The sequence below is a fragment of the Mobula birostris genome, chromosome 9 (genome assembly GCF_030028105.1).
Source record: "Mobula birostris isolate sMobBir1 chromosome 9, sMobBir1.hap1, whole genome shotgun sequence".
In the NCBI taxonomy this organism is placed as follows: Eukaryota; Metazoa; Chordata; class Chondrichthyes; order Myliobatiformes; family Myliobatidae; genus Mobula; species Mobula birostris.
Window position 1 is genome coordinate 49,514,464 of NC_092378.1, and position 23,747 is coordinate 49,538,210.

The 23,747-nt window shown below is 43.5% G+C and overlaps 1 protein-coding gene across 5 annotated transcripts in view; it reads right to left on the reverse strand.

The window, feature by feature from the left end:
- Window positions 1-23,747, reverse strand: part of large1 (LARGE xylosyl- and glucuronyltransferase 1) — a 442,193-nt gene that overhangs the window by 151,467 nt on the left and 266,979 nt on the right. For all 5 annotated transcript variants that reach the window (XM_072268022.1, XM_072268024.1, XM_072268023.1 and 2 more), the window contains 2 exons: window positions 14,614-14,737; window positions 12,231-12,402 (listed from right to left, as the gene is read on the reverse strand). In XM_072268022.1, coding sequence (XP_072124123.1) covers window positions 12,231-12,402; window positions 14,614-14,737 — 296 coding nt within the window. The remainder of the gene's footprint in view (window positions 1-12,230; window positions 12,403-14,613; window positions 14,738-23,747) is intronic.

Below are 23,747 nucleotides of genomic sequence, written 5' to 3' on the forward strand. Positions count from 1 at the left end.
GGTCAGCATGGACGAAGTTGGCCAAAGGGCATGTTTCTACGCCACCTACTTCAACGTTTCTGAAGTCATGTCACTGACGTGAAATGTTAACAATTTTTCCCTCTTTGTACATGCTACTTTACTTGCTGAGTGCTTCTAGCATGTGACATTTCTAATGTTGGAATTTCTTAGCACTGTTGAAAGAACATATAACTTCTCCCACAACCTATTTTGCTTCTCTGGTGTCTCCATGTACTGTAGCTTCCTCAGTCATCTATCTCTGAATTTCCTCCAATGACTTAACATCTTTATTTAAGCACGTGGCCCCAAAGGCATTACTTTAGCCAAAGGCTAATTAACATGAGAAATTCTGAAGATGCTGGAAATCCAAAGCAGCACAAACAAAATGGTGGAGGAGCTCAGCAGGTCAGGCAGCATCCACGGAAAGGAATAAACAATCGATGTTTCAGGCCGTAACCCTTCTTCAGGATTGGAAAGGAAGGCAGAAAACACCAGATTAAAAAGATGGAAAAAGGGGAAGGACAGCTAGATGGTTATTGGTGAAGCCAGGTGTGTAGGAAAGGTAAAGGGTTGGAGAGGAAGGAATGTGATAGGAGAGAAAAGTGGACCATAGGAGAAAGGTAAGGAAGAGGGACACCAAGTGAGAAGAGGTAAGAGGCCACAGTGGCGAAGAGTGGAGGGGGAGGGAAATTTTTTAACTGGAAGGGGAAATCAATATTCATACCATCAAGTTGGTGGCTACTCAGCTGGAATACAAGGTGTTGGTCCTCTACCCTGAGAGTGGTCTCATCATGACACAAGAGGTGGCCATGGACTGATATATCAGAATAGGAATGGGAATGGGAATTAAAATGTTCGGCCACCGGGAAGGTCTGCTTTTGACAGAATGGAGCGGAAGTGCTCGATGAAGCAGTCTCCCAATTTATGACTCAACTTCCTTGCTTTTGGGATCTATGCTTCTGATCATAAAACCGTGGATTGCTATTTTTGAACACAAACAGCCTTCCCAACTTGTCAGGGAATTACACTCATGGAAGTAGGTTCAACCCTGACTACCAAAGCGGTCTCGGGTGGAATTTAGACATTTTCCCCACGACTGTGTGGGTTTACCTTGGGTGCTCTGGTTTCCTCCCACATCCCATGACATGTGGGTAGTTGAGATAAACTGGTCACTGTAATTTGTTCCTGGAGCTTAGGTAGGTAGCAGAATCGGAGGGTAGCTGATGGGAATATTGAGGGAATTAATTGGGATTAGTGCTAAAGGGAGCTTGATGGTTGGCATGGGCTTGATGTGCTGAATGTTCTATTTCCCTGTTTGACTCTCTCCATCGGCTTAGGAGGAGAATTATGAAGGTTCACTTGAAGAAATTACTTCTCATCTGACTGTTCAATGCCTGACCTCTTATTGTGATCTCTGGCGCTAGGTTCCCAAGCCTGGTGAACCATTCCTTCTGCATCTACCATGACAAAGCCCTTGAGCATTTTGTATGTTCTCAGCAGGTCATTTCTAAGGGCAGACCTTACCACCAAACCACAAGACCATTAGGCCATTCGGCCCCTCGAGTCTGCTCATGGCTAATTAGTATCCCTCTTAACCACATTCTCCTGCTTATAACCTTTGATGCCATTAATAACCAAGAACCTATTGACCTCCACTTTAATTATACCCTATGACTTGGCCTCCTCAGCCTTCTGTGGTAATGAGTTGCATGGATTCACCACATTCTCGCTAGAGCAATTCCTCATCTCTGTTCTAAAGGGACATCCTTGTACTCTGAAGCTGTGCCCTCTGGATTGTGTTTGACCAGACAAATGAACACAGCCTCCCAGGAAGTTCTTTTGTAGTTTGATGGTCAACATGGCTACTTCAACCCATTAATTTCAAATACTTAATTACATTTAAATTCTCCTTCCATGCGTGTGATTAATCTTACAGTCTCTAGACTCATTCTTCTGTCATTTAGTAATCTTAATTTGCTTCCATACTGTCCTGCAATAGGAAAACTTCATTTGGAGCATCTGGACAGTGAAGATATCCGTTAACAGACCTATTTGGGTCCTGATGAAGGATCTTGTCCCGAAACCTTGTCTGTTTATTTCCCTCCATAGGTGCTCCTCAAGCATTTTGTGTGTGTTTTCAGTTGATTTCCAGTTTAAACAGCCTCTCTTTTGCTTATCAACTACAAATTCATCTTCAGTGTTATAATCCCAAAGAAACTCGTCCCCGCACCCCTCAATCTGGAACTGAACACCTCCCTTTGCAATTGGATCTTTAACTTTCTGACCAGCAGACTGCAATCTGTAAGCACAGGCACTATGCCACAGATGGCTGTGAAGGTAAAGCCATTGGGTCTATTTAAAGGGGTTTCAAAATCAGGTTTAATATCACTGGCACTCGTCTTGAAATTGGTCTTTTTTTTTCGTAACAGCAGTGCAGTTCAAGGCATAACACTTACTATAAAATATAACCTCCCCTTACATACCAGGCTGTGATGTAACTGGTCAGAATACTCACCACTGTGTGGAAGTTGATAGTTTCTTGATTAATAAGGCTGTCAAAAGTTACGGGCACAATGAGGTTGAGGGGGATAATAAACCAGCCATCATGGAATGGTGGAAAAGACTCGACGGGCCAAATGGTATAATTCTGCTCCTATGTCTTATGGACCATACAGTGCAGGCAGCAGAGGTATATCTGTCTTTCAGACTTAATTCTAGGAAGCTAAGGTGCACTGTTGCCCGAGGCTCAGGCACACAACCTGAAAAGTACAGCTGTCTGGTAGAGGCAGTTAATGGGTTAATAAGGCTGTTGCCCTGTGCAACTGCATTCAGTACATGTGGTTAATTTAGCACCACACACAGCACCAAACCCTCCTCCAGCAGTCACTGGATTGATGTGGCGTCATTTAAACAGCACATCATTACTAATGTTTGCTCTATAATAGAAATTCAAGCCACCAAATTAACCTGTCAAATCATCAAATTTACAGCCAGTTAACCTGTTACAGGGTCATACACGTACACTTATTAAATATAAAACAGAGACCGAGTGGAGATTTATAATTTCATCCTTTCACATCTCCATTTTGCTGCTAATTTGAAAGCAATTTAAGACTGCTTGGAAGAGATTTCCCTTAAGTTCCTTCCAGAGGTATCAATGCAAAGCAGGGCTGCAGTGGTGCTGACTCGCACAGACCGTCACACTCAACAGGGAGAAATGCATCTGTTTTGCTGGCAGTGCTCATTCACCAGAAAGCCACCGTAATGGGGCCCGCAGACCAGACTGCCAGATGCCAACACTGGGTTGCGATCATAATGTGTAGCATTTTCAGATGAGGGTGTTACAATGCTATCGGCAATGAGGCCATTAACAGGAAAGGTGACAAACAGCATTAAAGATTAGCAAAACAAGTGCATAAGTGAGATAGGTAGTAGGTGCATTGAGATTGGTAAAGGAGCTTTATTATGAGATTAGTGAGAGAAGTGTGCCGACACTAAATCACTGAAATTAGTAATGAAGACATTAAATTGAAAGCAATATGGGATTAAGGTCACAAAAACTGGGGGAAATATCTGCTGGAAATTGAACATAAAGACAGAAAATACTGGAGGTGAAGAAAGTACAAAATCAAACCCGTTCCGATTTATGGAGGAGGAAGGGTAGATAGACATTATCTTTGTATCCTCCACCCCTCTCCTTCTCTCAGCTTAACATGCTGATTATATTTTTAAAACTTCTCTTGGTTCCTAATGTTTTTTTCTCTCTTTTTGTTTGTTCTGTAGTTAGTGGGTTTTTTTTTAAAGTTAGTTGGGGTTCTCTTTTTTCCTTCTTTTTCTTTTATATAAAATTATTTTTCATTAACATATATAAGTTTTTTTTCCAGCTTTATTAATTTTATATATATACTAGTTTGTTGAACTTCTGTATTTTATAGCTGTAGAGAAGATCATATATCAATAAAAAGATTTTAAAAATGAAAAAATGAAATGAAAACTTTTCCTGGGTCCATTGGAAAGTCATTTGACCTGCTCTGTTTCCAATAAACAATCAATGGCTGGTGTGCTGATTATCACCAGCACACCTTTTCTGTGGGCTCAGTCTATGCATAGCACCTTCTAATTCCTTCTCTATTAGCCTCTGAAACACGTGGGAGTTAACGTCCATATCATCTATTACCACCATTTTCCACTTTCTTTGGTGCCCTGCATTGCTGCCCTACCATGCATCCCTAAATGGATCGAGAGAGCTCCAATTAAATACCAAACAAGCCCCAAATCATTGTATTCTGATCTCTGACCTCTTTTCCTTGCTAATTATCTGGAACTAGACCAGACCAGTCACAGAGGAGACCCACTGGGACAATTTTCATCATGTACCCTCACCACTCTTCTCTGCCCTCTCCTCCAATTCTGCCCCTTGCATCATTTCATCTCATGCCAAAATCCTCACCCAGCCCTTTGTCACCTCAAGAGGATCATTTGAGACAGGCCCGTGTACCCTGCATGATTGAAATACTTCACAACTCCCACCAGATCCTGTTCATGTACAACCCTGTGGTTTGATGGCTGTTTTGAACCAAGCGAATTAGACCTTGATTTTAAAGTTATCTGCATGGCCTCCCTGTCACATCAACTTCTCATCCAATAATTACATTCAATTCTGGCTTTCACTGTCTTTAATCACTGCACATTGGCAATTGTACCTTCATGTACTTACACCCAAAAGATGCTAGACCTTGTTTGTTTCTGTTCTGAGAACAGTCCCTAAAACCCACCTCTTTAGCTCAAATATCTCCGTGTGTAGTACGTGGTGTCAAAATTTATTTGGTAACACTTGTGTGGAGTATCTTCAAAGTTCAAAGGAAGTTTATTATCAAAGTATGTAAATGTCTCCATGGACTACCCTGGGACTCATTTCCCTCTTGGGTGTTTATACACCTCTGAAAGCAATGTAGAATTACTGTTGCTCTAATACGAGTGCAGACACTACAGAAATACTGAATGTGCCAGTGCACAAATTGGTAATGAAGCCCTTATGGCAAGATTAATGTCAAAAGCATACATTTAAAAATAGCCATGGATGTATTTATGCAAAATTAACAATGTAAATCATGATGTAAATCTGAAAACAAAAGTACTATTGCAAGACTCGGAATGAAAGCATTAATGTGAGAAGCAATCAACATTTATGCCAAATGTGTTGACATTTTCAAAGTTAACTCATGTGAATACAAATTGTGAAAACATTTAATATTGAAGGTATTAAATTGAGATTGGTAATGAAAACATTAATTTATTCTAAGAAATTACCTTGCTATTTAAAATAATTGTTTAATGTGAACCACAATATGGTGAAGAGAATATTGAGTACCAGCAGTCAAATATTGTTCGCAGGAACTGCTGCAATCTGTAATTCTCTCTCAAAGCCTGCAAGCTGCTGTGTTCTTCAATTTAAACTCGGGGTACTTTACCCCTGGACCATCTCTAACAGACCATACAAGCAGCTGCCCATGTACAATGCATTCTTTATTACCACTGTTTTCTTTATCTACAGCGTTTGTTCCTCTGTCTCACCTGTAGCTAGAAAGATGTTGTCAGCAAGTCCTTCACCCTTGGTGAATTGAAACCTCTTGTTCTACTTTGACCTTCTGCAAGACCCCGAAGCTGTACATCTCCTGGCGTCCAGATTTCCTTGAAACTTTATAGACTTAAATTTGGTGGGCAGCTAAGTCTCTTCCTTATAACTTTGAATTAGGCAACAAGGTAGTTTTTTTAATTCCATTTTTAAGTGCTTGCATAATTCTCTTCATCATATCACAGAACGTGGTAAAACAATTAGTATTAACTATCATGGAAATGTTTTCAAAAGAAATTAATGCTTTCATTAACAGAAATTAAATGAGTTATCAGAAAGATATCCCCCAGACAGTTTTTCATTTCTAAGGCAGGGTAACAGTGATAATCATAAGGGTTTCTGCACATGCTGAAATCCAGAGCAACACATACAAAATGCTGAAGAAACTCAGCAAGTCAGGCAGCATCTATGGAGAGGAACAAATAACGTTTTGGACCATGACACTTCATCAGATCTGGATAGGAAGAGGACAGAAGCCAGAATAAGAAGGTGGGGGAAGGGGAAGTAGTAGAAACAGGTAGGTAATAGGTGAAGGGGAGAGGGAGAGGGAGAGGGAGAGGGAGAGGGAGAGGGAGAGGGAGAGGGAGAGGGAGAGGGAGAGGGAGAGGGAGAGGGAGAGGGAGAGGGAGAGGGAGAGGGAGAGGGAGAGAGAGAGGGAGAGAGAGAGAGAGAGAGAGAGAGAGAGAGAGAGAGAGAGAGAGAGAGACAGACAGAGAGAGTGAGTGTTTAAGTGAGAAGCTGGCAGCTGATAGGTGAAAAAGTTAGAGCGGAAGAAATCTGGTAGGAACGGGCAGTGGACTCTGGGAGAAAAGCGAGGAGGAGGGGCACCAGAGGGAGGTGATGAGCCACTGAACAAAAGGGCAGGTATGAGAAGGGAGCCATAGGGAAATACTGCTTGTTATGATGGATGGAGTGAAGGTTCTCAACGAAGTGGACGTGATAATCAAAGCTTACCCGAGGCCAGATGAACAGCCAAACTGCTCAGTAATTCATTGGAAAAGCTAACTGTGTTGGCTGAAGAAACAAGTCAATGTTCTCTGGTTGAGCTAAATGTCAATGACCTTGCCATTACTCTTGACTCGGCACAGACTTTTTTTTGTTCCATGTATGTGGACGAACAAACTATTGGCATTGACCTATAAAATGCCAACCTTGTTCTAATTATATTCCTCTGCACAAGATCGGTCCCGACAGATGAAAATGATAAATGCAATTCTTGCTATTTTTAGCAACTGAGTGAGGAACTAATTATTTGGTGCTCAGAATAGACTCTTTGTTTGCCGGGTTCTTGGTCTGTATTTTTCTCACACAGGGACAGAGCTAAGCTGGAGTGTAATTCCATGACTCGCCCTGGATTTTACCTCCCGCAAGCCGCTGGCTTGTGAGCTCTTAGACTGGCGACGCACCTGCACTGATCCAGTTCCTCGGCCGCCCGTCTCCCACAAGTCAACTGAGGATGGAGAACCAAGTGGAGAATTTGCCCCCACCTTGGGCAATGTGCAGCAGAGGTGAAACCACCTTGATCGCACAAGACCCAGCAAAGGTAATAAGGGGATTATCCATTTCCTGGAAACTGGGCACAAGACAAAATTCCCCGCTACTTGCCTTGGTCAGCCACCCACTGACCTGATCTCTTCCACAGTCACATCTTGTCGAGAGAAAAGTTAAATATATCACCACACACCCCGTTCTGCAGATGCACTCGCAGTAAGCAGTTTTCCAGTTCCAGCTTGGACAGCTCACCAAGCAGGTGAAACTTATTCTGGCCCAGGTTAAATATTTGGAGGAAGAAAAGGGCCTGCAAACTTAAGTGTCAGTGTTGCAGAGCCGATAAGCAGGGATAAACTGAACATCATTATTAACCCAAACATCCAGAAGATGAAAACTCGTCAGTACATTCTATGCTAGTGGTACCTTTAAAACAATCGTAACTAGCACTAGAAGTGGGTGGGTGGATAGGGCTGAGATTTTTCCGGTAAGGAGAGGTTAAATAGACTGTGTTCATACTCTCTTGTGTTTCGAAGAATTGAAAGCGACATTGAAAAGATACAAAGTTTTTAAGGTCAATGACAGGCTAGATTTAGAGTTACACGCACAATGCTGGAGGAACTCATCAAGTCCTGATGAAGGGTCTCAGCTCGAAACATCAACCATTTACTTCCCTTCATAGATGCAGCCTGACCTGCTACATTCCTCCAGCATTGCGTGCTTATTGCTCAAGATTTCCATCAACTGCAGAATCTCTTGTGTCTGTAGATTCAGGTTGCTGTTTCTCCTAGTTGAGGTGTCCAGAACTAGGAGTAAGAGTCTTAAAATAAGGAGTCCTGCAGGACACCCATGGAGACGTCTGGACTCTTTCCACCTAAGAGGGCTGACAAAGTTAGATTGTTAAGTGTACTCAAGTCAAAAGCAAAAGATTTTTAGGTCTTTTTAGTCAGAGGGTGGTGAATCTGTGGAATTCATTGCCATAGACAGCTGTGGAGGCCATGTCATTGGGTGTTTTTAAAGCAGAGGCTGATAGGTTTCTGATCAGTAAGGGTGTATAAGATGATGGGGAGAAGGTAGCAGAATGGGGTTGAGAAGGGTATTAAGTCAGCCATGATGGAATAGCAGAGTAAAATCGATGGGCCAAATGGCCTAATTCTACTCCTACATCTTGTGGTCTTTTGCAAGTACATCCCAGTTTTCTACTTTATCAGGGACAGCTCCAAGCATTAATATTTGTAAAAATTATAAGGAAATAAAAACTTTCACCCTATTGTCTTGGGTTGGAATTGAACTCTGCTCCAAAAGATAAATGACCATTTATGAGTTTATCAGCTTTACAGCAAGTGTACAATAGGGAGATGATGCAGTTAAAAGGTGAAATAGGCCTCCTCCTTTATCTGTCCAGTGGCAAAGTCTGTTATTTAGATGGTATACACAACAGTCTATATCAGAGCATCCAGTGTAACAACTCTTCCAGATTCATTACGACCAACAATCATATAGAAAGACATGTGGGAAAATCAGGAAATAGTTGTGTAAACAGAAGAGATGAGGCAGGCTACAGCTGAGGGGAATCTGACACATCTGCAATGCCTACAGCAGCCAGTACAATTGTGTGTGAAGGGCCAAATGTATAAACTGCACTGACATTTCAGTTAAATTGAAGGAGTATTGCATTGTCAAAGCTGCCATCTTTCTGGCACAATGATAAAGATGTCTGTCTATTTGGGTAGAGCTTTTTGAAAGAGTCCTAGGCAATGGGCCCCATGTCCTGGTCCAGTGCACACCTCTCATCAGCACCAAAGACAGACAGAGCATTCATTTACCAGAATGCTGTCTTTGCAACTGTCCTCCAAGCATACCTGGTTGGTGTATCTGCTCTTATAATGGCTTCATTCGTAAAATGATTCATGGAGATACACCAATAGGAAAATGTCATACTTCGCAATCTTTAGAAGATGACTTGTTCAGAGAAAAATTAGCATAAAATATTGGATTTTCTAGTTGAATTAAACCAGATAATTACATTAAAGGTGCACCAAAAGAATGGATGCAAGTGGAAATCAAAGCATAGTTAATTTAAATCTCCATCATTGGGAAGAAATCTTTTCTGATAACTAAGCATCTGGGACAATCTGTGGAGGTGGCATCAGAGGCACAAATGCTTGAGAGTCTTCAAGAATATGGGATGACTTGATAAAAGAGTTCATGTACCAGAGGAATGGGCATTGATTTAAATTGAATTACCTTGTTTTACATTAGGAATAAAGAAATGAAGCTTCTCTGAAATAGTGCCAAGTGTTATACTGATGCCAAGTTACTGTTGGGCAATGTTAGATAAGGCGTCATGGGACATCAATACAGAGCCTCAGATCAATGTCCCTTAAAGCTTGGTGGTTGCAACCATTATTGGAAACACCATGAAGTCAGAGCAAATCCAATACAGTTCTGTTTAATAAGTGGTTATCAGTAGGACATAGGAACTAAACACAGGAGATTCTAACAGGACAATTCGCTAATTGGTCACATAGGTGTAACTGGGTGGCACAGGCTTGTTAGGATCCTTTATTGCGCTGCATCTTTAAGTAAATTCAGCAGATGGTGGAAATCCAGAGCATTGCACTCAAAAAGCTGGCAGGACAGATAATACCTATGGAGAGGAATAAACAAGAAATAGTTCAAGTCTCATTAAAAAAAATATGTGGTCTCCCCACTAGCTCGTGGACACCCTTCATCCAGCAGGAACATTCCTGATGGCATTGAGAACAAGTTGGTGATGCCAAGTGTTTTTTTTAAGAAAAGGGTGAACCTGTGGAGGAGAATTAACAATGGACTTATTATTACTTTTCCTCCTCTGTTGCACCCAGCGTAACAGCAACACGGAATTTTAAGCTCAAGACCTGAAATTGCATTTGAATAATTCTCTGCTTCACTCACTTGCTTCAGAGGCATAGAGTCAGGCAGCATTGAAACAAACGCTTTGGCTCAGCGTACCCATGCTTCTATGGAGGCATTCTGCCTCCTTTCACCGACTGTTCATAACTGTACAGACATTTGTCTAGTGTTATCCCTTTGAAACAGCCTGGGACTTTGTATCGATGTCACTGTACAGCACTGGTCCCCAACTTCCGGGCCGCGGACCGATATATTGCCGCGAAGTGTGCAGGGGTGCCGCGGTAGCCAGGATGCACCCAGCACATCTTTAAGAAAAAAGCTGAAATATACAAGCTAATTAATTAGGTGCCGCCCGGCACGTAAATGTCGGCCCAGATCAGAGGCGACACAATCGGCAATCGCCTCTGATCTGGGCCGATATTTACATGCCGGGCAGCACCTAATTAATCAGCTTGTTTATTTTGGCTTTTTTTCTGAAAGATGTGCTGCATGCATTCCGGCTACCGCTGCATTCTTCGCGACAATGTATCAGTCCGCAGCCCAGAGGTTGGGGCCCACTGCTGTACATAAAGAGTCAATCAGATTCAGCATTATTGTCACGGTCATGAAAATTGTTGTTTCGTGGCAGGGGCACAGTGCAATACATTAAAAATGACTTGAGTTACAATGAATAAACAACACAGAAGAAGAATGTACTGTTACCGTACCAGGTAGTGTTCATGGACCGTTCAGAACCCTGATGGGAACCCCTAAGGAATGATGCTCCCATATGTGACAGATAGATCTCTGCAAATTCCCTCTCATCCCCACAGACACGGTCTCGCATGTGGGTACAGTCCCACGTACATCTGAGATGCTTCATCCTCGTAACGTGCAAGCATTATACACTCCGTGGCCACTTCATTGGGTATGCCTGCTTGTCGATGCAAATATCTAATCAGCCAATCATGTGGCAGTAACACAATGCATAAGAGCATGCAGACATGGTCAGGAGCTCCAGTGGTTGTTGAGACCAAACATCAGAATGGGGAAGAAGTGTGATGTAAGTGACTTTGACGGTGGAATGATTGTTGATGCCAGGCAAAGTGGCTTGAGTATCTCAGAAACTGCTGATCTCTTGGGATCTTCATGCACAACAGCCTGTAGAATTTACAGAGAATGGTGCATAAAAAAACTTTAAAAATCCAGCGAGCAGCAGTTCTGTGGGTGAAAGCATCTTGAGAGAGGTCAGAAGAGAATGGCTAAACTGGTTCAAGCTGACAGGAAGGCAACATTAGCTCAAATAATCATGTGTTACAACAGTGATGTGCAGAAGAGCATCTCTGAATGCACAACCTTGAAGTGGATGGGCCACCACAGCAGACCAGACCAGGCTCCACTCCCATACCTAATAAATTGGCCACTGAGTATTATACAGGCATATATTCTGTAATCTGAGTGGTGGAGTGGAGATACGCCTCCGTCAGAGTAGGTGTTAGGAATACCTTCCCTCTGCTAGCCTGTAGGCCACCCTTGGGTAGGGTGTAACATCTGTTTAACCCCCTGATCAGGGTCATGTGAAGCCATGGGAGAAGGTGGTGGATGGTTGTATGAGCAGCTGATGCATATCACAAGTCCTGGCTGTGTGACCACTGACGCCAGGCAGACAATCCCTGAAGAGTGTTGATAATGGCTGGGGTCACCCGTCTTGTAAAGACTGCTGTCCAGAAAGCGGCAACGGCAAACCACTTCTGCAGAAAAATTTGCCAAGAACAACCCTGGTCATGGAAAGACCATGATCACCCACATCATATGACACGGCATATTCTATAATATTATATTGTACAATAATATATTATGTACAATATAATGGTTGCTTGTGAAAATTTTGACCATTTAGTGCAAACTAATTTGCTTTTTCTCACTCTTCCAGGCAAATGGAAGTGTAAATCTGAACTGTGTTTATCTTTTGATTAAGGACTAACCAGTCCGTGATTTGCCAAGGTGAGTCACAGTTCACTCTGACCACTGAATTTGCATTGCCAGCCATTTGTGTGCTGTCCTCGTCCTTTCCCTTCCATATCTCTCTCTCTCTCTCTCTCTCTCACACACACACACACACACCAGCCAGTGGAGCTAATAGCTAGTCTGCGTTGCATAGCAACATGGTCTGTTACTAAGTTTGCACGCAGCACATAAACATGCATATATATACACACACGTGCACACCTACCTTTGAACTTGTGCAGCACAGCCCAAAGTTCAGCAATGTCTGTAGCAAAGGTGATGTCAGTGTCCAGAACAATAACCCGTTCCAGAGAAGCAGGCAGAGTCTTGGTGAGGACCAGTTTCATCAGCCCGTATATCCCTGAGTAGTGTTTGTTTGGAATCCACGAAACTTCTGGCTGAAAGAGAAATTCAGGTAGCTTCAAGCTCAGTTTGCTTCAATCTCAACAACCAATCACCTCCTGACTCAGAGGTTTGTGCGCACATTGGGTGTAGAGAACCAAACCATCTCATCTTGTCATATGGCACTTCAGTCCTCCTGCATTCTGGATTTCTGAATCACAGCACCCCGAACTCGGGCTTATCTGGCATTTTCAAGTCTCAGCATGAGATCCTGACTTCTATCAATAATGATAACAGAAACCATTCAGCCAATCTGGTCCAAGCAATCCTATCTGTCCCATTTCCTCTCCTTATTATCCTGCACCCTCGTAGCTTAGTCCATCTCACACCTGGCCTGACAACCACCTTCTGATTCCTTATGTTGCTGGTCTGAAGGTGTAATGTACAGAAACCAGTTACCCTAATCAGCATATCCTAGGGATGTGGGAAGACTCCCAAGCAACTGGGAGAAACCCACAGGGCAACGAGCAAACTCCACACAGGCAGTACTGGAGGTGAGCATTGGACCTGTGTCCGTGGAGGTGGCAGCATTAAACACTGTGCCGCCTAATTTGTGAGTATGACACCCAGGTGCATCAGGTGCCACTGCTCAGTGATGTCACATGAACAACTCTGAACTGTGGACGATATCGTGGCACATTGGCTTTCATTGAAAGGGTTTGGGGTTTAAGAAAAGAGTGTTGTGCAGGGAATTGGTGAAGCCTCACCTGCGGTGCTGTGCAGAGTTCTGGTCTTCTTACATTAAAAAAAAATGACATTGTAGCATTGGAGGCAGTCCAAATGAGATTAAGTAGGCTAATTCCTCACAAGAGAGAGTTGTCCTATCAAGAGAGGCTAGGCAGACTGGATCTATGCACCTTGAAGCTTAGGAAACTAAGGGGGTGAACTTGGGACAGCACAGTAACATAGTTAGCGTAATGTTTTACAGCACCCACTGTAGTATTGGGGTTCACTTCTGCCATTGCCTGTAAGGAGTTTGTACATTCTTCCCGTGACCCTGTGAGTTTCCTCTGGGTGCTCTGGTTTCCTCCCACATTCTAAATACATACCGGTTAAGTTGTGGGCATGCCATGTTGGTGCCAGAAGCGTGACGACACATGCGGGCTACCTCCCCCACCCCCCAGAACATCTTTGACTACATTAGTTGTTGATGCAAACAAAGCATTTCACTGTGTTTCGATGGCATGTGCCAAATAGAGCGAATCATTTCATCTTTAATGTAATCTTCACACATGCAAGATTCTGAGGGGGCTAGATAGAGGAGATGCTGAGATGTTCTTATGAGTGTACGAGTCACGAACAAGACAATGCTGCTCAGAAATAAGAGGTTGCACATTTAAAATTGAGGCGTGAAAAAAATCTTTGCAATCCTCTGCCCAAGGGTGGGGGAGGCCAGCTGAATAGGAGGTGGATAAATATTTGAAAGATAGAATAATTAAGGGTTAGGTGGAACCAGCACAAAAGAGTTGGGGCCAGTGTTGATCAGACTGAATGGCGGGGCAGGCTTGAGAGGCCCGGCAGGCAACTCCTGCTCAGATTTGCTGGTGCTTCTTGTCAGCTTACTGCATCAGCCTCACTAACAACTGCAAAGGAAGAGCAATGCAGCGTGGAATAAATTTTAAAACACTGCAGATAAAACCAAAGGAAAATTTAGAATAATTTAGTTCGGTATTTTTGGCCTGATTATATTGACACAGCCTGGAAACCACGGATTGCACCAACAACCAATCTTCCGTTTATAGTGAACCTTTTCTATTCTCCCCAAATCTTATCAACATGCCGCGCCCCCCCCCCCCCCGATCCCCACCCAGAGCCTACCACTCACCTGGCACCCTAGGGCAATTGACAAAGGCAAATTAACCCACTAACCTGAATGCCTTTGGGATGTCGGAGGAAGCCCACACAGTCACAGGGAAGTATGTGCAAACTCCACACAGGCAGTGCTAGTGCCAGAGGTCAGGATCGAACCGGGATCGCTGGAGCCGAGAGGCAGCACACTGCTACTCAACTGCGTCACTGTACCCATCAGCAACACAACATCCAGACCAGTGCACTGCTGATGGATAGGACTGGTAGAAATAGACCATGGCAGTACAGAAGAGGCTTGGGGGTCAGAGGGAGAAACCACAGATGGCGGGGCGGCCATCGTTGGACATTGTAGGTGAAGGAGACACAGGGGTGAACAAAAAAAATGAATAAATTCCAACCTTCAATTCATCAGCATCATAGAAGTTGACTGTCACTGCTGGCACCATCCACGTCTCAAAGAGATAGCCCAGGATCTGCTTGGCAATGGCGTCAGTAATGAAATGGAAATGCAAAGGGTTTCGCCTGTGGACACACAACACGGGACCGTAAATATATTGCAGAGACGGACCTCCCCTAACCCTACTGACTCACCACTGCACTGGCTAAACTGCAGGAAGAAAACTCTGATCACAGGGAGGATCTTCGATGAAAGGAAGATTGCAAGTACTAGAGATATTTATAATGTCCCAAACCTTCGTGGTGAACGAAGTACAATAATCTGCTGAAAGACTCGACAGGTAACAAAAGACAATGTTAGGATTCTGGAGATGCTGGAAATCCAGAGTAATACACACAGCATGCTGGAGGAACTCAACAGGTCAGGCAACATCTATAGAAATGATTAAAGAGCCTATGTTTTGGGCCGAGCTACCTAACCTGTGGAGTTCATCCAGCATTATGTGCACTTTAGTCCTGATCGTTAGTTTTTACTGATATTGTCTGAGGGCTAAGTACCGACCAGTATTCTGGTTAATAGATTGAGAGATCAGGGGTCCATCCTATCTTACAAGAAGTTCGTACATGTGTCTGATAGCAGTGGGATAGAAGCTGTTCTTGAGCATGTGGCTTTCAGGCTTTTGCATTTTCCTCCCGATGGGAGAGGGGAGAATGTCCAAGGTGGATGAGGTCTTTGATTATGCCGCTGCTTCACTGAGGCAGCAGGAAGTGTCGGGAGAGGCATGGTAATAATTAAAGATGCCCCACTGTGAAGGTCTTGACACCTCGGTAAGAGAGGAGGGAAGAAACTTCACCCAGATGGGACTGAATCGTTGTGATTTTCTACTCAAGACGTTCAGTTACAGAGCAGATCGATATATTTTCAGATATTAAGAGAGTCAATGGATATGGGTTCAGTGGAGGAAGGTGAAGCTCCAAGTTTAAAGACCAGACATGTTCATATCTAGTGGCAGAGCACGAGCAAGGTGCTGACGGATGCCTATTGGTTCTAATCCTTGCACATCCCACCATGATTGTGGACAGGGGGTTCGATTTATGGTCAGGAAGGGCAGAGGAGGGACGAGAGGAGGATGCAACTTCAGACATCCCCCATCCCGCCCAGTTGGGACTGACCAGTCAAGGGATAGAAATGTTGCAAATCCAGCCACAGTCTTACGGCTACGCCGTAACACCGAAGGTGAAAGAAGTGAGAGTTCCACGGTCCATGTGTCAGAATGGTGAGGCAGATCCAGCAGCCAGACTTGGGCGAGCCTACATACTGCCTGAAGAGGCCACGGTGAGTTCATGTTCAAGCTGAAACTGTCTACGGAAAATCACAGGCGCAAGAGATTCTGCAGATGCTGAAAATCTAGAATAACACAAAGTGCTGGAGGAACTCAGCAGGTCAGGCATCGCCTACCCAGAGGAGTAAACATCGATGTTTCACCCGAGACCCTTCATCAGATTTACATTGCATTTCTACGAGGTTGGTGAGGCTGCATTTGAAATACTGTGTTCGGTTTTAGGAAAAATATCATTAAGCTGAAAAGCGCACAGAGGAGATTTACAGGGACATTGCTGGGAAGCGAGAGACTGAGTTATGGAGGAAGGATGAGCAAGTTGGTACTGTTTTTACCGGAGCATAGGAGAATGAGGCATGATCTTATGAAGACGTAGAAAATCGTGAAGGTCTAGGATAGGGTAAATTCACTCAACCTTTTTAATCAGAGGGTGATGCATAGGTGCAACAAGCTGCCAGAGGAAGCAGTTGAGGTAGGTACATAAACGACATTTAAAAGGTACTTGGACAGGGAAGATTTAAAGAGATATGGGCAATTGTAGAGAAACGAGACCACCTCTGATGGGAATCTTGGTCAGCATGGATCAGTTGGGCTGAAAGGCCGGTTTCTGTGCTGTAAAACTCCATGATTAAACAGGCATGGAGAACAAATGCCGACTTTGCTGATGAAGTCTAGATATTGAAGCAGAAGAAAAACATCGGAAAAATCAGTCCCATTTCCACTGCCTCAGACAGTGCTACGTAAATTTTTTTTTTTTGCATACTTCAAAGAAGACAGATTGAGCCTAGTTTAGTATTATGTCGTTGGCATGTCACCAAAAACCCTTCGAACATTTCTAAAGATGTCCCATGGAGAGCATTCTGACAGGCTGCATCACCGTCTGCTATGGAGACTCCAACGCACGAGATCATAAGAGGCTAAAGAATGTTGTAGACTCAGCTATTTCTATCACAGGGACAACCTATTCCATCGAGGTCATCTTAAAAAGGCAGTGCCTTGGGAAGGCCCTCAACATCTGGCACATGCTCTCTTCTCATTGCTACCATCAAGGAGGTACAGGAGCCTGAAGACACATACTCAATATTTTTAAGGAACAGAATCTTCCCCTCTATGATCAAAAAGGACAAAGAACCCATGAATCCTACCTTACTATTCCTCTTTTGCATAATTATTTATTTTTTATTGTAACTTATAGTAATTTGTTATGCCTGCACAGTACTGATGGAACAAACAATATGTTTCATGATATACGTCAGTGACTGATTTTGGTCCTGATTCTGATGGCCTTTCACCCCCTCAGTAGATTGTCTGACCTGAGAAGTTTGCACGGGCTGGGCTTGTATCCACTTGAGTTCAGGTGAGCGAGGTGGGACACCTGAAAAGTGAAAGACCCTTCGAGGTATCAAGAGGGTGGGATGTAGAAAGCAAATGGTCACCCATTTAAGAACCGAAGAAAATAGGAGCAGGAGCAAGTCGCCGGGCCCCTCAGTGTGTAGACGGTTGATCTATAGTGGACTCAACTCCTGCTGTCTGCCAGTTTGGCGTAACTATCAATCCTTCAATATTTCAAATATTATCTATTCCTTATACATCTCTAACAATGGGGCCTCCATCAGCCTTGGGACAGAGAATTCCACAGATTCACAAAAGTTTCTATGCCACTCTGTTATAAATGTTTTGTACCTGTATCCCCCCATGACTTGTGAAAAGGTCTGAACATCTATCTGGTAATGACCTTTTAGGACCTTTTATGTTTGGTCATTCTTCTAGACTGTGAAGAATATTGGTCCATGCTGCCTAGCCCCTCTTGCCCAGACATGACTCACCCCAGGAAATGGGCAGGGAGGAGTTGCATATCTCTCTTCTGAAGTTTGAATAATTTTCAGCTTGAGCTGGACAGATTCTTGATAAGCAAGTGGATGAAAGGTCATTGAGGGTAGGCAGGATAGAAGAGCTGCAGTCAAATCCACCCTGATCACAGGGAAGACTTGAAGGGCTGAGTGGCCTACTGTCACTCATATTATAGGGAGGAGGACAGTTTTTAGATTGAGAGGAAATAAAACTGTCATCTGTCATCAGTGGCCTGGTGCTCTTTTACAGAGGAAACGCAGCAAGGAACTGTGAAAGCATAAGTTATTAAAGACTGCCTGACAAAAGCAGTTGTATACCACAACGTCCAGCAACTCTCCTGCATAATATATTCCAGGCCATTATACCAGACAGGATCTGTAAGCGCTCTCTCAGTGCAAATGGCACAGGCACTTACATGGTTCCACTGTCTGAATATTACAGCCCAGCATGATTTACACATTAAACATTGCGGCACCTCAGTAGAATATTACCGAAGCTCTTCAAGCTTAGGTCACAGGCTGCCTGCAATGTAGTTCTTCCTCTTGAAGAAAGCACTGCAGTAGAACCCATGAATTTTTCAGCATAGGAATTCTAACAGGGCCACAGAGAACACTAAAGCCCTCATCTCTGACTCCACATATACACTGTAGCCACTATATTCAGCACACCTTCTCATTAATGCAAGTATCTAATCAGCCAATCATGTGGCAGCAACTCAATGCATAAAAGCTTACAGATATGGTCAAGAGGTTCAGTTGTTCAGACCAAACATCAGAATAGAGAAGTAAATGTGAACTAAGTGACTTTGACCGTGGAATAATTGTTGATGCCAGTTGGGGTGGTTTGAGTATCTCAGTGACTGCTGATTTTCATGCACAACAGTCTCTAGGGTTTACAGAGAATGGCGTGAAAAACGAAAAAAAACCTCCAATGAGCAGCAGTTCTGTGGCTGTAAATGCCTTGTTAATGAGAGAGATCAGAGGAGAATGGCCAGACTGGTTCAAGCTGACAGGAAGAGGTTCAGTAGCTCAAGTAACCACATTACAACAGTAGTGTGCAGAACAGCATCTCTGAATGCACAACCTGTTGAGCCTTGAAGTGGATGGGCTACAGCAGCAGAAGACCAGGAACATACCCTCAGCAGCCACTTTATAGGGGGTATCATATAAAGTGTCCATTGAGTGAAGGTTGGGTTAATATTTTGAGTGGAGGAGTTGTTGACCCGTGGGTTTGATTAACTTGCTAAATGGTTAAACGGGTTCAACCTTCAAGGCCTGAGGCAGACATAGAAAAAGGTGTGAGACGTGATTAAGAATACACACTGGCTCTTTTTGTAATAATAAGATGGAATGATAGAACTGGAGCCATCATCTATAGCAGAATAGCTAACACTTGGAGAGTCACATGCTTCTGCATTCCATTCCTACCAAAAGGGCGTAAACACACCCATTCCTCAACAGGTAAAAGGGAGCTTTTGATTTGTTGAGATACAATGCAGAATAGGCCCATCGGGACCTTTGAGCCATGCGGCCCAACAACCCTAGCCTAATCACGGGACAGATTACATTGACCAATTAGCTTACCAACCAGTACATGTGGGACTGTGGGAGGAAACAGGAACACCTAGGGGAAACCCATGCAGTCACAGGCAGAACACATGGACTCTCTCCAGAAAACTGCGGCAATTGAACCTGGGTTACGGCTACTGTACAGCGCTGTGCTAACTGCTATGCTGCTCCATCCCTGGCTTCACCTTTTGATCTTCTTGGATAGAACGTGAAGCCAAGGTCTCAGTGCACACCAAATCTTGATATTATCAGTCAACATTTATTCTCTTCAACATCAGTAGTCATCATCCCATTGCTGTTTGTGGGAGCTTGCTGGCCATCTTGCCAGCATGGGTAACCTGACATCAAAAAAAAAACCTCTCACCGACTGTAAAGTGCTTTGGGGTTCCTCAAAAGGTGCAACAAAGCTTCTGTTCCTCAATTCAGTCAAGACAAATGCCATCTACAAGAGTAGCTCACTTTGGGGGATGTGTGGGTCTTTGCCAGCACAGTAGGACTACATTGCAAGAAGTCTAATTCACCTCTGATGACCTTGCACTATGGTGAAGGATTAATGCCTTCCAATGAAATGCTGTCTGTTATCTTAATGAAAGAGTGGCAAAAAAAATGTATCTTTTTTTCTGATCTGCTACTGACATTCTTTAGCACCTTTTAGGTCATCCCTCTGTTGAGAACAATGAATGGACCATTAACAAGCTACAGAATTTTACAGCACAGAAGGACTCATGGAAATATTATTAGGTAATTAGTTCCACTTCCCTGCCCTTCCCTCAAAGTTTTCTGAAAGTCTTTCTGTTTCAAGTCTATGCACATTTCTTGTTTGAATGTTGTTAACTGATCCAATACAGTCAGGTAGGGCAGTCCAGTATTTAAACCTGTCATACATCAACAAGGGAGGGTAATTACTTCACTTAAATAATATGTGAAAATGTCTTTTTTCAGACTCTCTGTAGTGCACTTCTCACTGCATTGGAAAAGCAGGCAGCATAATCAAAGACCCCTTCCACCTTCTTCCCTCCCCCAGTGGACAGAAGAAAAAAGCCTGAAAGAACATACCTCCAGCATTAAGGACAGCTTCTATCCTGTGGCATAAGATACTTGAATAGAACTCTTGTAATCCTAAAGATGAACTCTTGACCTCTAAATCTACCCTCATTATACCCTTACACTTTGTCTACCAGCATGAATTTTCTCTATAACTAACTGTAACACTTTATTCTGCATTTTGTCATAGACTTTACCTTGTACTGTCTTGAAGTACTTAATGTTTTGAAATAATCTGTATGAATGGCATGCAACGGTAACTTTTCACTATTTCTCGGTACACGTGGCAATAATAAGTCAATTTCAGTTCTAGCGAGTGCATATAGCAGACTGAAAATGATTATGGGATTTGGGTTGGGAAGTATGGTGGATGGTTTCCATAGCAACTGAACTTCTGGATCAGCCATCTATAGCTCACTTCAGCTTTCTCCACTTTGATAATCTCACCGTAGCAGCATTGGTCTTCGGTCGAGGCACAAGATGCTGGGATCCGGAGCAAAACGCAAACTGCTGAGGAATTCAACGGGAAAAAAACAGCATCCATGGAGGAAAAGAGATAGTCCACCCCGCATCAGATCTGAGACAGTCACAATCAGGTTGGTTATCACTGACATACAGTACTATGCAGAATTCTTAGATAGAGATATATATATATATGTAGATAGATATCATGAGGGAGAGAGAGAGAGACAGAGAGCGACAGAGAGAGAGCACACTCATGCTAGGGCGCCTAAGACTTCTGCACAGTACTGTGGTAATTTTATGTATTGCACTGCAGTGCTGCCATATTAACTAATAATTGCACGACATATGTGGGCGATGATAAACCTGATTCTGATATGGGTCTCTATTGTGGACTGAGAGTGGGAAGGGGGCAGGGAGACGGGAATCATGGTTGGGAAAAGGGGAAGGGAGAAGGTAGGGAGCAGGAAGCACCAGAAAGTCATTCAGGAATGATCAACAAATCAACATTTTTGGAATAAAATTATCTTGCCTGGCATCTCAGAGCTGCACCACCCCCTTTCCCTGGCACTTCTTTTCTGCCACCTGTCCCACATTCCTCCCGCAGTGTTGCACCTTTGCCATTCCCAAGATCCTTTGCTCTTGCCAGATTTACAAACTCGCTCTCCACTCCACTTTGACCAATACAGTACGGTGCAAAACTCTTCGGCACCCGAGCCATCCATATGTGCCTCAGACTTTTGCACAGCACTGTACATTGTGAAATCTGTTGTTTTGTGGCAGCATTACCGTGCAGTAAATAAAAAAGTGCTGCAAGTTACAATAAGAAATATAGAAAAATAACAAACACAAGAGATTCTGCAGATGCAGGAAGTCTAGTTCTACATACAAAATGCTGGAGGAACACGGCAGCTCAGGCAGCATCTATGGTAAGGAATAAACAGTTGCCATTTCAGACTGAGCCCTGGATGTCTTGATGAATCCTCTCCATAGATGTTGTCTGACCTGTTGAATTTCCCCAGCATTTTGTGTGTGTGAATATAAAAATAAATAATGCAAAAAGAGGGCAAAAAAGAGAGGTAATTTAAAGATCTTAAGATATAGGAGCAGAATTAGGCCATTTGGCTCTTCGAGTCTGTCTGCCATTTCATCATGGCTGATCCAAGTTTCATTTCAGCCCCAATCTCCTGCCTTCCCCGTATCCCTTCATGCCCTGACCTGTCAAGAATCTATCAACTTCTGTCTTAAATATACGTTGCCTGGATTGGCGAGCATGCCTTTATGAGAATAGGTTGAGTGAACTTGGTCTTTTCTCCGTAGAGCGACGGAGGATTAGAGGTGATTTGATAGAGGTGTATAAGATGATGAGAGGCATTGATCGTGTGGATAGTCAGAGGCTTTTTCCCAGGGCTGAAACGGCTAACACGAGAGAGCACAGTTTTAAGGTGCTTGGAAGTAGGTACAGATTGTCTTTTTTTAATAAACGCAGAGAGTGGTGAGTGCATGGAATGGGCTGCCAGTGACGGTGGAGGCAGATACAGTAGGGTATTTTAAGAGGCTCCTGGATAGGTACATGGAGCTTAAAAAAATGAGTAATCAGAGGTAATTTCTAAAGTAAGTACTTGTTCAGTACAGCATTTTGGGCTGAATGGCCTGTATTTTGCTGTAGGTTTTCTATGCTCTATAAAGACTTGGCCTCTATAGCTCCCTGGGATAAAGAATTCCACAGATTCACCACTCTCTGGCTAAAGTAGTTCTGTTCTAAAAGGATGTCCCTCTATTTTGAGGCTGTGTTCTCTGGGTTGGTCTTAGACTCTTCTACCATAGGAAATATCCTCTCCACATCCACTCTATAAAAAGGTTTTTCACCATTCAAAAGGTTTCAGTGAGGTTACCCCTCATTCTTCTGAATTCTAGTGATACAGGCCCAGAGTCTGTATTCACCAGATTTTCATGGACTATTCAGAAATCTGATAGTGGAGTAACAGAGAGAAGAGGCGAGCCAGGATCGGTCTGGTGATTGGGAAATATTATTGTGCAACTGTTTATCAAATAGTTCTTGGAATTATGAGCTGGTCTTCAGAAAGTTAACACTCCTGCAGCTTAGCTTCTCTGTTCTACACTGTTTCACACTGATATAATTTTCCCAATTTGAATTCTGCTGTGGTGTGCATCAACTGGAATTCAAGACTTTCTGAGAATCTCTTTAATGCCTGTTGGAGGTGGAAGATTTGGAAGAGGCTTAACATGAAAGTTGCATAAAGCCAAATAATAGGTTAATTCCTACAGTGTACACATTTGGCCTGGCGTCATGTGTGGGACTCTCCCTTCCGAGTCAGTCCGGCCAACAGTTCCAACATTGTGCTGAAGGATGGCTGCATTGGTTGGAGGTATGGTCTTGACATTGGGATGAGATGATTGAGCATGATCCGATCCCAACGACCACAAAAGCTCCCATGTGACTTGTGAAAGGAGACAGAAAGGAGCTCTCACTGGTGCTCTGGCCGACATTTCAACCTGGACCAACGTCACTGTGAACAATTCTGTTCTGTTTTTTCCCCTGTGAGAGTTTGCAGAGGTCAAATAGAAACATAGAAAACCTACAGTACAATACAGGCCCTTCGGCCCACAAAGCTGTGCCGAACGTGTCCTCACCTTAGAAATTACCTAGGGTTACCCATAGCCCTCTATTCTTCTGAGCTCCATGTACCTGTCCAGGATCCTATCGCATCCGCCTCCACCACTGTCACTGGCAGCCCATTCCACGCATTCACCAATCTCTGCATAAAAAAAACTTACCCCTGACATCTCCTCTGTACCTACTTCGAAGCACCTTAAAACTGTGCCCTCTTGTGCTAGCCATTTCAGCTC